This window comes from Molossus molossus, unplaced genomic scaffold (genome assembly GCF_014108415.1).
Source record: "Molossus molossus isolate mMolMol1 unplaced genomic scaffold, mMolMol1.p scaffold_m16_p_13, whole genome shotgun sequence".
Lineage (NCBI taxonomy): Eukaryota > Metazoa > Chordata > Mammalia > Chiroptera > Molossidae > Molossus > Molossus molossus.
The window spans coordinates 44,721,090-44,734,131 of NW_023425348.1; the positions used below are offsets into that span (position 1 = coordinate 44,721,090).

At 45.9% G+C, this 13,042-nt stretch overlaps 2 protein-coding genes across 4 annotated transcripts; both read left to right on the forward strand.

The window, feature by feature from the left end:
- The first annotated feature begins 860 nt into the window (after positions 1–860).
- LOC118628268 (thymosin beta-4-like) lies at positions 861–1,393 on the forward strand. The gene has a single exon (XM_036259110.1). The coding sequence runs from the start codon at positions 913–915 to the stop codon at positions 1,045–1,047; it is 135 nt and encodes a 44-aa protein (XP_036115003.1). The 5' UTR covers positions 861–912; the 3' UTR covers positions 1,048–1,393.
- Positions 1,394–2,442: 1,049 nt separating this feature from the next.
- Positions 2,443–12,421, forward strand: KCNE3 (potassium voltage-gated channel subfamily E regulatory subunit 3). 3 transcript variants are annotated; one of them, XM_036258943.1, is made up of 3 exons: positions 2,443–2,577; positions 10,104–10,161; positions 11,068–12,421. In XM_036258943.1, the coding sequence occupies exon 3, from the start codon at positions 11,107–11,109 to the stop codon at positions 11,404–11,406; it is 300 nt and encodes a 99-aa protein (XP_036114836.1). In that variant the 5' UTR covers positions 2,443–2,577; positions 10,104–10,161; positions 11,068–11,106; the 3' UTR covers positions 11,407–12,421. The 3 variants fall into 3 exon arrangements, with proteins under 3 accessions (XP_036114836.1, XP_036114839.1, XP_036114837.1); XM_036258946.1 differs by lacking the exon at positions 10,104–10,161; XM_036258944.1 differs by lacking the exons at positions 2,443–2,577; positions 10,104–10,161 and adding an exon at positions 10,166–10,224.
- The last annotated feature ends 621 nt before the right edge of the window (positions 12,422–13,042 follow it).

Here is a 13,042-nt window from a genome sequence, read left to right on the forward strand (position 1 = left end):
CCCTGGCTGTTTTGGTTCAGCGGTTAGAGCCTCAGACTGCAGTCCAGAGAGGCAAGTACCTCGGTTGCAGTTTGTCCCCGGCCCTGGTTGGGCTGTGTGGGTGGCAGCCACTCGATGTATTCCTTTCACATCGATGTTTCTCTCTCTCTCTCTCTCTCCCTCCCACTCTATCTGAACAAAAAATTGAAAAGTGTCCTTGGTTGAGGATAAAAAATAAATAAATAAAAATAAAGTTTCATTAGAACAAAAGATAATCCTTATCCTCAAAGAAACCACAACTTAGTAGATGAGGTGGGCAAATAGTTACTTTTGAGAACTGTAGTAAGTAGTCCTATAGTGTAAATAGAAGGCCCTAACCAGGATGTGGGAGGAATCCTAAGCCAGGGCTGTTTCCTCAAGGCTATTCTCAAGAACCACTTGCAGCAGAATCATTTGGGCATCTTTTTTTTTTTAATGCAAATTTCTGGGCTACATTCCAGATCTCCTGAATCAGAGCTTCTGGAGTAGAACCCAAAAGTCTACTTTCTTAAAATGAGCTACAGGTGAGTTTTAGGCAGAATGAAATTTGAGACCTTGTCCAGGCTCAGGATGACTTCCCTGAGTGGTGATTTTCAGACTGAGAAAAAGGAGTAGCTGGGTCAAAATACACACCCACAGAGATAACACAGAAGTAACATGTTTTGATGAAGATGAGCAATTTTGCACAACATTCCCTTTGTGTGGTAGGTCTTTCTAAAATGATAGCACTTCCTAGATGTAATCTGAGATTCTGTGACTGAAGGTATGTGCCTCAGATGTCCTGGAACAGATCTTTGTTTGCAAGGGAGAAAGAGCTGGCCTGGATTTGGCGGTGGTCACTGAGCAGATCCGACTCCTCTAGTTCGCGCACCTCGCTCGGCTTCCTCTGCAATCATGTCTGACAAACCCAATATGGCTGAGATTGAAAAATTCGATAAGTCGAAATTGAAGAAGACAGAAACGCAAGAGAAAAATCTGCTGCCTTCAAAAGAAACGATTGAACAGGAGAAGCAAGCAGGCGAATCCTAATGAGGCACGCACCGCCAATATGCACTGTACATTCCACAAGCATTGCCTTCTTATTTTACTTCTTTTAGCTGTTTAACTTTGTAAGATGCAAAGAGATTGGATCAGTTTAAGTGACTGTGCTGCCCCTTTTCACATCAGAGAACTACTGACAACCAAGGCTGCACCTGCCTCTCCCATCTGCCTGTCTGGCTGGCAGGGAAGAAAAAGAACTTTCATGTTGGTGAAGGAAGAAGCTGGTGGGAGGGCAGTGAAATCTAGAGTAAAAACCAAGCTGGTCCAGGGGGTCCTGCAGGCTGTAAAATGCAGTTTAATCAGAGTGCCATTTTTTTGTTGTTGTTCAAATTATTTTAATTATTGGAATGCACAATTTTTTAAAATATGCAAATAAGAAGTTTTAAAACCTGAAAGAAAAAAGAAAGAAAGAAAGAAAGAAAGAAAGAAAGAAAGAAAGAAAGAAAGAAAGAGCTGACCTGTTTGTTATTAATTATTCCAAGGCTGTAGGCTGGTAAAGAGGGATCTGATAAATGCCCCCACCCTCACCCCACCCAGAGTCCCAGAGAGGCTGTCCCTAGACACTGCCCATTCCCCTGCCTTTAGCCCTCTGGCCATTCACTAGCTGTCTTCGGCTGCTTCTCTTTTCTGGAGCCTGCAGAGTCACCAGCAAGGAAGCAGTAGTTTGGGTGAACCTGGTAGCCAGAAAGTGAAGAATGTTCTGGGATAGGAAGCAGTGAGGTGTGAGGCTGGACACCTACTGTCTGGACATGTGAAGAACTGTTGAGACTTGGAGGGAGGACACATCAGTTGGGGTGAAGGAGAGAGGGTGGTGTAGTAGATTCTGAGTCTATGCACTGCCACTCACTTCCTTGGTGAGCCTGGGCCATTCCCTTCCTCAACTGGGCCTGTGTTAGAATCAGATTTTTCCAGTGGCTTTAATACTTTGGATTCCAAGATCTCATTTGACCCTAACCATCACCCTATGAAGGATGCACGCAGGATTGTACCTATTTTATCACAAGAAAGCCAAGGCCCAGTAAGGAGCAGTGACTTGCCCACCACCACGCAGCCACTTGGAGCAAACAAAGCCTGATTCCACCAGCACCCAATGTTCAGCCTCATTTTCTGGAGACTGGCCTCAGGCTGGGCAAGCTGAAGCAAGTGAGAGGCTTTCTGCCTCAGGTCCAGGAAGCAGGCGTTGCAGGGGACGGAAGGGTCGGAGCCCACAGCCGGGTGAGGCCAAGCAGCTGGGGGGTGAGGCTATGCAGCTGGGGGGTGAGGCCCTGCAGCTGGGCGGGGAGAAGGGGGTGTACTGGGGGGGCGGGCGGGGCCGAGGGAGGGGACGCCCTAGGGAAGGAAAAAGGGAGCATAGCGCTGGTCTGTACGCAGAGCTGAGGGGGCGCCCGGGCGGTGCTGGCTGCGGGCTGCACACAGAGGAACTTGCGGAGCAAAAGGTGCAGTGCGGTGCAACCTCCAGCACAGGGCGCGGTGTCCCACCAGCAGACCCGCGCCCCTCGGAGCCTTGTGGAGAGGCAGGTAAATGGCACCCGCAGGGCTGGGAAGGGTGAGCGGGCGCGGGGAGTAGAAATGAGGTATCTTCTAGTCTCCCTTGAGACCTCGGAGCCGAGGGGGTGGGACGGCTCAGACACTAAGCCGACCCTTCCCTGGAAGGAGAGCGGGGTCCTCCCCAGGACAGAGTGGCCGTGTCCTCCCCGAGACGGAGCACGTGGGAGTGCAGAGCTGGGCATAGAGACCGTGGGGCTTGTGACCGCGTCACGAAAGCTTCCTCCACATCCAGATTTGCAAGCGAACACCTGTGGGTCAGCAGCGAGTCTCCCCACGCGGAAATGGCACTCCGGGACCCAGCGCGGTCTTCTTGCTTGACCGGAGCCGCTTGCTCCGCAGAGTTGACGCGCCCATTGGCTACTCCCTATATGCACACCAGTCCTCAGGAAAGCTTGGGAGCTACCCAAAGCGTCTTCCGCTGCTAATAACATAGGTCTAGGCTGGGATCCAGGAGACAAGTTCTAGTTTACAGTTGTAAACCTGTGCCAGTCGCCCACCCACTCTATGCCTTATCCTTTCTTTTCCTGGATCACCACCCATAAAATGGGTCTCCGGGTCCTGTTGCCCATGCACTCCATGACATGAGGGGAAAGAAGTCTGGACCTGGGAGTCTCTTTTTTAGAAAGTAGGTGAGTTCAGACCCTTGTGTGCCAACCCATGGAGACTGTCTCCTTCTATCCCCCCAACCTACTCCTCACCAATTTTTATATGTGGAAACTTAGGCCCAGGGGGGGAATGACTTTCCCAGGGAACAGAAAGAAGAATCCAAGTCTCCTCACTCCTAGCTCTGGGCTTTCTCCAGTTCACCTAAAAAGGTGCATTGTAAATGTGTAAGCTCCTCCCTGCACCCAGCTGCTCTGTTTCTCCAAATGGGGGAGACCCAAGGCTTGAGCAATTGAAATTGTTTTCACCTTTTCTTGACTCCTTGAGATAATAACAACCTTCTTCATCCTCATGCCACATTTCTCAAAACACATTTCTATCCATATACTGATGGCTATATGCTCAAAATACCTAAGAGGAAAGCAAGACAAGAAACTGCATCTTACCAATGGGGAAAATGAGGCCCAAAGTGGAGAAGCAATTTAACCAAGACACATGGCTAGACACGTTGGCAAATAGGGGCAGGTCTCTTAATTCCCACTCTAGTGTGTTCTCCATCAATGACAGGACTATAGAATGGTACTCCTAAATGGAAAGAGACTACAGGACTGATCAGAGAGGATGAAAACAAGGAAGGTTTCTGAAGAATCAAGAAGAATATGAATCTCTGGGTTCTTCTGAAAGTAGGAGAACCAAGGGTGGGGAGAAGGGACATAGGGATGGCTGTTCTTGCTAATACTGAGGTACCTGGGTGGGTAAGGAAACAAGGTGACCAGGCTGCCCAATAATTATTTATTATGCTTATATAATACTTAGCAATTTCTAAAAAACCTTTCCTCTAATGTCTCCGCCAGTTCCCATGTGAGGTAATCAGGGGTAATTATCCCCATCTCATAGACGAGTTACAGAGAATATAAGTGCAGTGCTCAAGGTCACATAGCCAAGCACACAGCCAAGATTAAGACCATGAAAGGAACACTTGAAAGGCAAGATCACAGGCTAGATGACTGGGAGTTGTGTGTGTGCAGTGGGTGTGTGTGTATGGCCACACCCTGGGTAGGTACACAGGAAAGAGGGTTGCAAAGCCACTGCCAGTGTTTTGGGGCGAAGAATGTTTGCCCTTTGGATTGAATGGGGTTCAGGTCAGGGAATGTATGGGTTTCCAAAAGAGGCTTAGAATTCTTCCAGCCCTGACTCACTTCCCCACCCATCTGAGATGGTATCTCTACTTTGAGCCTCCCCTTTTCCAGACCAAATGGGATCTGTTTTGGCCTGCCCTTGAAGTTGTTTCCTAAGTAATGTAAGCTGTTTGCATGAATGTGTATGTGTGTACTGAAGGAGAATGGTCTAAGAAGAAGATGCACTGATTAATTTATTCTTCAATGCCTGCTATGTGCTCAGGCCCAGGAAATAAAGACAAGTCCCAGACCTCACACCTCACAGTGTGTGTATATATGTAATTTCACTACAGTATAGTGCTCTAATAGGGATTTATGCAAAACACTTTAGGAACAGACAAGAGGGAGTGACTAGCTAGCTAGAGTGGGGAAGGGATGTCTGAGGAGACTATCCACAGAGAAGACATTGCAGTTGTGTCTTGAAGGATGTAGGACTTGACTTTTCTGTGGAGGTATAAAGAGGAAGGTCATTCCTACCTAAGAAAACAGCATGAGAAAAGGCAAGACATATGCAAGTGCAAGAAATATTTTGAGAATGGTCCATAGCACAGTATCATGGGCTATCGGACACTGGGGAAAGCTGTGGTGAGATGGGACTAGAGGCAGGGTCACATCCAAAGAAGCTTGAATGATAATAAAAGGTTAGACTGTCCTACAGGCAACAGAGAACTTATAGTGGAAAGATCTGTGGACTGGATACCTGTTTCTGGTCCCAGCTCTACCCTTCCTAGGCTATGAGACCTTGAGCAAGTGATTTCTTCCCACTGATTGAATGACAGAATTGCACCAATGACATGATTTTTAAGATCCCTTCTAGCTCAGATTCTATTCCTGCATTTCCTTCCAACTATATGTTAAGATCCATTCCTGCACCTCTTCTCCCATCCATTGTCTCCCTAGTCATGGTGGTAAGAAGATCTCCAGAGGAACTAGAGGCAAAATTGTACATCCCAGGAGTTATCTTTGCATTCCCTAGATGCTTTATGGGGCTTCCCCCTCACCACCACCACCACCACCACTCCACCTCTCTCTATCACATTTCCAGGCACTTAAGACACTCATTTGGAAGAGTGGCTGAAACAGAGCAAAGGGTAAACCAAAAAATCATTGGTGGTGTTTTACTTTTCCCCAGAGAAACCTAAAAGAAAATCTCACTAATATACCCAGTTTATCCTTCAGATCATAATGTGTGCCTCCACCCCCAAGTTAGAGGTCAGGCAAGTTCAAGTAAAGAACAGTTAGGGAGAACCTGTCAATGTGCAGGAAATAATAGCGATGGACTGTGGAGGAAGAGAGTGCCTGGGTTGTTCAGGGGACCAGGAGTAGGTCTGGAGCAGAAAGGACCATGGGAGAGGAGACTATAAAAGAAGGTCAGCTCCTTCTCCAAAACTTATCACCTTGGCCCCTACTGGATCCTTGATTAAGATGGGCGAGATTTTGAAGTGCAGAAAAAAGCAGTAGTTATGAAGTTAGAGGAGATGATGCCCAGGACATGAGGAGACTGTGTTTGGTGTGATATGCAGTTCAGATGTCAAGGGATGTTGCCATTAGTAGTGAAAAGAGCACCTGGACAGCACTCCCAAATCCCTGGGCTGTGGTCCGAGCTCTGCCTTGTCATTTCGAACAGGTTACTTCCCTTCCTGAGCTTCAGTTTCCCCATCTACAAAATGGAGGGGTTGGCCTAGAATCTAAATGATCCTTAAAATCTCTGTCAGTTCCTTCCTGACTGGTCTATCTCCTGTTTCAAGTTAAGGACTCTGTAGGGCAAGAGCTCTGTCTCCCTCATTGCTATGAACTTCATAATCAGTGACTATCTTGAAGAGGGAAGCCAAGGAGCTCAGAAAGAGGAACAAAATTCCAAATGTTGCCAACTGCCAGATACCCTACTTGAGACCTAGAGGCGGGTCATACAGAACCAACCTGTCCCTTTATCAACTCTCTGCCTCTCCTGACCCAACAGAACAGGATGTCCTTGCACCCAGGCCTTCTCTCCCACCCTAATCCAGCACCTGAAGATAAGTAACTGTGGCTTCTTTTCTTCTCCCATCAGACCACAAGCATCTAGATTTACTCAGAGAAGTCCTAGAAGGAGGGTTTGAGGGATAAATGGTTTCATGAACATTTACTCCTCTCACTGAACCTCATCTCAAAGCTTTTCCTGTTCCCCATACTGTTCCCCTGTCCCCGCTTTCTGCACAGATTCTGTCTCCTCACCAGGCTAGGTCACCCTGGCAGGTGAACTGTTAAGAGGAAAAATGAACAAGTCAAGCAATTCAATTTTCAATTTATCTAGGTTGAACATTGAGTGTAACTCAGTCCCAGGGTTCAGAATCTTAACTTGTAAGGAAAAAGTCTGCAGCCTTCTCTATCTTGTGATTTGAGAATCTCTAGAGAGCCTCCAAAATGCCTGTCCCACCAGCCTATCCAATCTCCCATAATCTCACAGTGTGATTTTGTGATGCATGCCCTCATGGGATGTTAGAGCTGACTGGAACCTACAGTAAAACTCCTTCAATTTATAGATGCAGCCAGAAGCTGGGGCCCACAAAGGGAAGTCACATGCCCAAAGTCACACATGTAACAGCTGAACCGAGACAGCTCCTTGAGTTTCCGTTCTCTTTGTAAAATGAGAGAGGCTAGACTAGTCAGTGGTTCTCAACCTTCCTAATGCCGTGACCCTTTAATACAGTTCCTCATGTTGTGGTGACCCCCAACAATAAAATTATTTCTGTTGCTATTTCATAACTGTAATTTTGCTACTGTTATGTCTTAGGCAACCCCTGTGAAAGGGTCATTCAACCCCTAAAGGGGTCGCGACCCGCAGGTTGAGAACCGCTGGACTAGATGGAAAGCCCTGCCAGCCTCTATTCTGCAAAAATAAAACCGCCACCATGTCTGTGGAGTGTCTAGTGCCAGACACTGCATATTTTTCTTCTTCAATTTCCACAATGAGCTATGCTACAGGTTGTGCTGATCCTGTGACCATGTTTATACCCAGTCTACCCAAATCGGTGATTGGGAATATCATTTGTTCCTATGTACAATCTCAACCCAACTGCCAACTGCCATTCTACCACTCACATCATTCCCTCAGCTCACAGGCCCTTTCAGCCTTTCGGAGGCTCCTGTTAAGACACCAGCACCCTTGAGAAAGGGAATGTTTTAGGCTGTGCTAGTAGCTAGACCCTGAGCAGGAGTCCACATGTTAAACTGAGATTCCTCATGAAGTCACCCAATTGAAACATGTGGGCCTGGAGTTAGGGAACAGCAATCAGATGTCCCTGGCCACTGTACAGTTCCTGTAACTGTAACCTAGGCTGACCCAACCCAGCTGCTGCAGGAAGGGGAGGAGAAACAGGAGGGGTCAAAGCCCACAGCAAGGCTATTGCACAACCCTTGAGGCCCAGCCTTCGGTGATCCACCCTGGTTCTGAAGTTTTTTCTATGTGTCTGTTTCCTTCCTTTCCTGCCCTCTCCCCTGCTTTCCAGTGCTGGGCCTTCCCAATTCCTGAAGTGAACACTGACACCCCAGATGTGTCCAGAGACATACTGAAGTGGCTGAGGGCCTGAGGAGCCTTAAGGCACCCAAAGGAGATTCCTGAAGCAGACTCAGAGCCAGAGGAAATGTGTCTGCTATTTTAGTGGGTCTTCCAGATTGGGGTTGCCCTCCCTCTGCCCTGTCAGTTAAAAATCCCCGGTAAGGATATCTAAGAAAACTGGTAACAGTGACAGCCTGGGAAAGAGCCCTGAGCCACTAGGAAATGGAGACATCACCTTCATTATTTATCCTGTGTATACATATTTACTTCCCCAAAATGAAAAATAGATGTTCATTTTAATGGAAAATCATATTTATATTAAAATACATTTTAAAAATATTCTTCACCGTAATAAAAGTATATGCTCAAGCAAGCCTGGAAGGAGGCAAGGCAGTGACGATAATCTTTTTTGTTGTTTTAATTGTGGTTAAAAAAAACACACCACATAACACAAAATTGACCATGTTAACTAATTTTTAAGTGTTCACATTGTCGTGCAATAGTTTTTTAGAACTTTTTCATCTTGCAAAACTGAAACTCTATACCAACTAAACAACAACTCCTCGTGTTAATCTTTTTTGGTAAATGTGGAAACTAAAGCCCAAACAGGTGAGACATTTATTTCTCTCAAAGTGGGGCTCTTCCAGGGCCTTACACCATCTCTGTTGTCTACCTGTAAAACTGGCTGAGGCCCCTTCCTCCCTCAACCCTTGCATTAGCCATTCCCTCCCCCAAATGCCTCTCATGTCTCACATCTGTGCCTGCCCCCACCTTGTTATTCCCTAGGCCCCAGCTCAGGACTCAGTGTCTTCCAGATGAACTATTTCAAGACCCTTGTCACTGGGCTTTCTGCCTTAAATCATGCTCTCAATTCAGTCCACATAGCAGCCACAGCATCCTTTGCAAGCACAGATCTGGTCCTTGTATCCCCTCTTTAAATACTGTTTCATGGCTTGTCCCCAGTTACAGGCTAAGTTCTAGCTCTGTAGTCTGGCACTCAGGCCCTCCATGATCTGGTTCAACTAGTATCTCCATCCCACAGCCTCTTGTATCTTCCCATACATCTTACACTCTAACCTCTTTATGCTACTTTCCATTCTTTTAAACATTTTATGTGCTTTCTTGTTGCCAGGCCTTTGTTTATCTGTTTCCTTTTCTTGCCTTTTCTACTTCCTGAAAACCCTTCAAGGTCCACTGAAATGCTTCCATCACTGTGAAGTCTCTGAGCCCTGATCAAAATCCATCCCTTTTTCCTTTAAGCCCCAGTAGACCCTGGCTTGTCCCCTGTATTATAGAAGAGCTGGCAATGTGCCCACAAGTACAGGGACTGGGTCTGAGCCTGTCCAAGAGTAGGCCTCCATAAATGATGACTGGTTGAATGATTAGTTGAGCCATTAATTGCATTGTGCTGCTCCTGATTTCCATTGGCCCATCTGAGGGAAGAAGAAGGCACAAATTTCTTTCCAGACAGGGGGGTTGTAGATGAGAACCTATGCCTCCCAGATCTTAACTCAGCAAGTCCTTTGTTCTCTTCCCCTCCCCCATCCAGATAAAGTAGCCCATGTGCTACATAGCATGGGGCTCCAAAGGCCTTGCAGGAAATGTGGGCCAGTTCTGGGTAATTGCTGTATTATTTGGTCTCTTCCCCCAAACTTCTGCATTCTTAGAGTTGTCCATGAAGATTTATCATGGTCATAACTAACTGTTATCTTTTCTGGGAAAGAGACCTTATGGTTGATAATCAAATTGTTAACTTTGGTTGGTTGACATCTCTAGCTAGATAAAAGGAGGGCTTTGGAGCCAGTTAGTGAGCTCTGAGTGCTTAGACTATGAAGAAGTCCCTAACATGGCCATCTTCACTAGAGGGTATAGAGGGAAGGAGAATTCCCAGCCAATCTCAGAGTAGGTTAGCCCCCTAGATTTGGGGAAGAGATACAGCCCTACTGACCAGGAGCATGTGGTCAGCAGGGCTGTTACAAGAAAACAGCCACAAGTTGCCTTATGTGTAAGTGCTGGGCAAAGGCAAGGCTATAATGATAAAGCTGTGGAGAGGGGTGGGGAACCCTCAGTGAAGGTTTCCAGAAGGAAGTGGGTGTGGAGCCTTATTTAAAGGGAATGACATGGTTTTTTCAATACCAGGATACAAGACTTTCGTTGGATTTTTTTTTATATTATAGACCAAAGATCTCTGAGAAGAAGGAAAAGGAACATTTATTATCATCTACCATATGCCAGGTATGCAGTGACTGTGTCAGAAGGCAGGATGGTTAGGTGCTGTGTCTTCTCTCTCTGGGGCAGGTAAAACCCCAAGCCAGACTGAGTGCCACTGTCACTCTCCACCCTCAGGTCCAACCCTGTTCTCTCTTCCATGCCTGCAGTGGTTATCAGCCTTTCTCTGCTTTCCCAGACAACTCCTTCCCAACAGAATTTCCTACAGAATACTTTCCAGCAAAATCCTAAATAGTGAAGAATACCCAGAGTGCTTGGGACATAGGATACTTGAGAGGGCAAATGGCCCAGCCTCTGGTTCCAGGTAGGGTGAATCTAAGCCATCCCCAAACATCTAAATGGTGTCTGTGAAATAAAAAGAAGAACTGTGCTAAAGGAGAGTTCTGAGGCATATCTTCCAATAATGCCACACAGTCCTGCCAAGGGCTTGCATGGGAGTTGAGAAGCTGAGTTGCCCATCAAAAAGCGGGACTCTGTCTCAACTCTACCTCTAAATGTCCTCTGAGATCACGGTCAAGCCACTTAACTCTCTCTGGGTCTCTGTTTCCCTGTATAAATAGAAGGAAGTAGATTAAATAATCCCTCAGTTCCTTCTAGCCTAAAACTTAGTGATATACAGAATTTAAAAAAAAAAAAGGACACGTCAACCAGGGTTACAATGGTCCAGGAAGGCTTTATTCCACAGGTACTCATTGAGCATCTATTGAATGCTGTCATGAGTGCTTGTATATACCAGTGAGTGAAACAGACACAGTCCCTGCCTTCATTGAGCTTGCAGTCTAGTGAAAAAGATAGATGAGTATAGAAGTAGAACAAACTCTGATGTTGAGATTTTAGCTGGGGTCTGAAAGGGAGAAGGTCATTCAACCTGCAGGTAATGGAATCCATCTTCCTCTTTTCTGTTGCTACCAGAGTGTCCTCCAGTTCTTTCCTACCAAAATCTGTGTTGCTATGGAGACAACCAATGGGACTGAGACTTGGTATCATAGTCTGCACACTGTTCTGAAGGCTCTCAATGCCACTCTTCACAGCAACTTGCTCTGCCGGCCAGGACCAGACAACCTGACTGAGGAGCGGCGGGCCAGCTTACCTGGCCGTGATGACAACTCCTACATGTATATTCTTTTTGTCATGTTCCTATTTTCTGCCACTGTGGGCAGCCTCATCCTGGGATACACCCGCTCCCGCAAAGTGGACAAGCGCAGTGACCCCTACCACGTATATATCAAGAACCGTGTGTCTATGATCTGATGCTAGGAACCCAGGATGGCTGAAGATCAAGACACCTGAGAATTGTCTTCTGGGACCTCCATAACTCAGTCATGGGTCACATCAGTGTTCCTGTCTGTACGATCAACAAGAAACAGTGCTAAGGGATGTTATCCCTGGGCTGGGAGGAGAGGGGCAGATCTGGACCTTGTGGAAAGGGTTTTTATTCCGGCAAAGATAGACTTGATAGACAATGGGAACCATGCACAATTATATAGAAGCAGCAAAAGATAATAATCAATGACTGGTCTAGTGGCTGGAATATTGGGGGCTGGAGGACTAGGGACTTGAGGAAGGAGAAAAAGAAGTTGTAGCAGAGGGAAATGAAACAGGAAGATGTACTGAGGACACATTTTTGTGTGTGTTATCTTCAATGACCATGAGAAGCCACAATGATTATCCCATAACACAGATAGGTATAATGTTACTTATTTATAATTGTTCACATTTTATATTTTCAACCCACTTAACGTCTGTGATTTTACCCCTCTGTGAGAGAAGCAGGACAAGTGCCCTTCTGCCCATTTGGGCCAGAGCAGTGCCATGACTGGAACTCAGGAGCTTTGGTCTCCTTGCCAGTGCTTTTCAAAACTGTGCCACACAGGAATGGATCCAGGCCTAAAAGTCACACAATTCTGGGAGCCCTCCTTAAGAAAAAGAATTCAAAAATATCCTACTTATGCAAATATTATAAAAATAGATTACCATGTTCATACATTCCCATGACCCCACCTAAGACCTTAAGAGGAGTCGTGCATGCACAGGCCTCTGAATGTTGAGCCTCGTGAGCTCCATGTTTCACGTGCCTCTCCAGCCACATCACAGTTGTCACAGTGTCCTTCCCAGCCACAGCTACAGTCATGAGATTTCACTACCGCTAAAGCAGCCTCCCATTTCAATTTAGTTCTGTGAGAAATTTTCTGATACCAAGTTGAAATTTGCTTCTATAAGATTATTATCACATCTGGAATGTTATCATATTAAAAGAAACAAAGTGTGCAAGGCCAGTACCTGGTTCAGTAGAAAGAAAACCAGTCCAGTTCTACTACTAATGTGGTATATGACACTGCCTAAACACTTCTCTGATCCTTTTCCCTCTTCAGCACAGTGGACTTGTTAGACTTCAAAGTCTCTAATAGCAGTTCTGACATTCTAGGCTTCATGTACAGTAGATTGAACCATATAAAATTGCTGTGTTTGCTGTAAGAAAGAAAGATTTCTTATCCTTTGAGATGACATGGAGGGACCTGGAGAGTATTATGCTAAGTGAAATAAGCCAATCAGAGAAAGACAAATATCACATGATCTCACTTATCTGTGGAATATAATGAACAAAAAAAGCTGATGAACAAAACAGACCTAGAGACAGAGAAAGGAGTACGGTTTAGAATGACAAACCTCAGAAGACGGGGGCAGAGGAGAGGATGAGATAAAATTTATATGCATGTATGTGTAACCAATGGACATAGACAACAATGCTGGGGGTAGGGGCAGGATAGGGAGGAAGCTGCCTAGGGAGGAAAAAGGAGAAACATCTATAATAAAAATGAATTAATAAAATTGCTGTGTTTGTGAGTCAAAAACAGCTGAATATCAGTAGTTTTATATGGTTCAATCT